The following is a 1,801-nucleotide window of genomic DNA, read 5'->3' on the forward strand; positions in this document are numbered from 1 at the left end:
CCCTTCAGCCAGCCTCAAACATAAACAAGTACCTCCCTCACTCCCTCCTTTCCTCAATTCTTCCTCCACGTCCACCATCTCACTAGTATACAGAGTAATGTACAAAGAAACAAAAAGAAGTAGAGAATAAAGAAAGATGAAGTAAAGAAATAAGATTTAAAAATAAATTAAAGAATAAAATATTAAATAACAAAAACAGTTAAACATAAAATGTTTATTAATTGTTACAAACTCGCAAAAACGCATTTAGTAAATTATTAAAAATTTCGAAGCATAAACTATTACGCTGTTGCTAAATACCTGTATACTATTACTGCTAGCATCAATCAAAATTATACTAAGAACAACAGTAAATAATTTTTATTTTTAATCACTATACGAGTTATTTTTTAAGGTTATAATTCTGTATTGCATGTCGTATAGATACGAGTATAAGCAAAAACATATTTTCACCTTTTACTCAAAGCTGGTACAAGTGGACTGTCCTTCGGGCCGATTATTCCAAACATCAGGGGTAAGAATTCCTCTCGTGACTCATAAAACGAGCATTCTCCTGAAAAAACACACAAAAATAAATAAATAAATAAATAAATAAATATAAATATAAATAAATAAATAAATATATATATATATATATATATATATATATATATATATATATATATATATATATATATATATATATATATATATATATATATATATATATGCTGATAACCACAAGGAAAAAGAAAACACGAAGTTCCCAAGCGTTTTTGTGTAATTCACATCTTCAGGGGTGAGTACAGACTAAGCAGAAGTACAAAACAATATTACCTTGTAATTCAATTGACAGTAGGAACATTATAGAATCTAGTCTCATTAAACATACCGAAGCAGTCAACATGAATTTGAGTAATGGCATGTACAAACTGGACAATTTTGTAATTAAGAAGATTTGTAACCAGGTGAGAAGGTTGGGTCATGACTATAATATATTCACTAGTATACTACATAAAGCACAAGAACAAAATATACCATACAGAAAAATTAGGTCAAATAAGAATGAGCTAAGGTGGATGACCAGAAAACTTAAACATGACATAGGAATAAAGAACGGAATATATAAGAAATTAAAGGGAGGGGAGGAGCAGCTCAGAAATAAGTATAATGAACTATCTAGGAATGTTAAGAAAAATGTAAGGAAAGCAAAGAGAGACTATGAAATCAAAATAGCAAGAGAATCCAAGGCGAATCCCAAGGGATTTTTCCAGTTATATAGAACAAAGGTCAAGGACAAAGTTGGGCCTTTAAAGTCAGGGAGGGGAGAAGTGATAAATGGCAGTGAAGAAAAAAGCAAAGCATTGAACAGCTACTTCTTATCAGTTTTCACAGAAGAAATTCGTGATGAAATTCCAGAGGTGGAACTGATATTTAAGGGAAAGGAAGAAGATAAATTATAAAATATCACTATCAGAAAAGGGGATATTCTTAAAAAGATAAATAAATTAAAGAAGACAAAATCCCCAGGTGCAGATGAAATTTTCCCTCGAGTCTTGAAAGAGTGTAGGGAACAGATTAGCAGACCCCTCGTAAACTTATTTACAAAATCATTAGACACCGGAGTTGTGCCAGACTTGTGGAAACAGGCAAATGTAGTACCCATATTCAAAAAGGGAGACAGAGCATCGGCGTCAAATTACCAGCCGATCAGTTTGACGTCAGTAGTGGGGAAATTTATTGAATCATTTATAGCAGATGACATCCAATTGCATTTAGAGGAAAGCAAATTAATCTATGACTCTCAACATGGGTTTACAAA

General features: G+C 31.5%; 1 protein-coding gene across 1 annotated transcript in view; it reads left to right on the forward strand.

The window, feature by feature from the left end:
* The window catches only part of LOC121873944, an 18,908-nt gene extending 18,507 nt beyond the window's left edge, over positions 1–401 (forward strand). Inside the window, exon 5 of the mRNA XM_042377822.1 lies at positions 395–401. Within this exon, the coding sequence (XP_042233756.1) occupies positions 395–401 (7 nt within the window). The remainder of the gene's footprint in view (positions 1–394) is intronic.
* The last annotated feature ends 1,400 nt before the right edge of the window (positions 402–1,801 follow it).

This window comes from Homarus americanus, unplaced genomic scaffold, assembly GCF_018991925.1.
Source record: "Homarus americanus isolate GMGI-L3 unplaced genomic scaffold, GMGI_Hamer_2.0 scaffold25827, whole genome shotgun sequence".
Lineage (NCBI taxonomy): Eukaryota > Metazoa > Arthropoda > Malacostraca > Decapoda > Nephropidae > Homarus > Homarus americanus.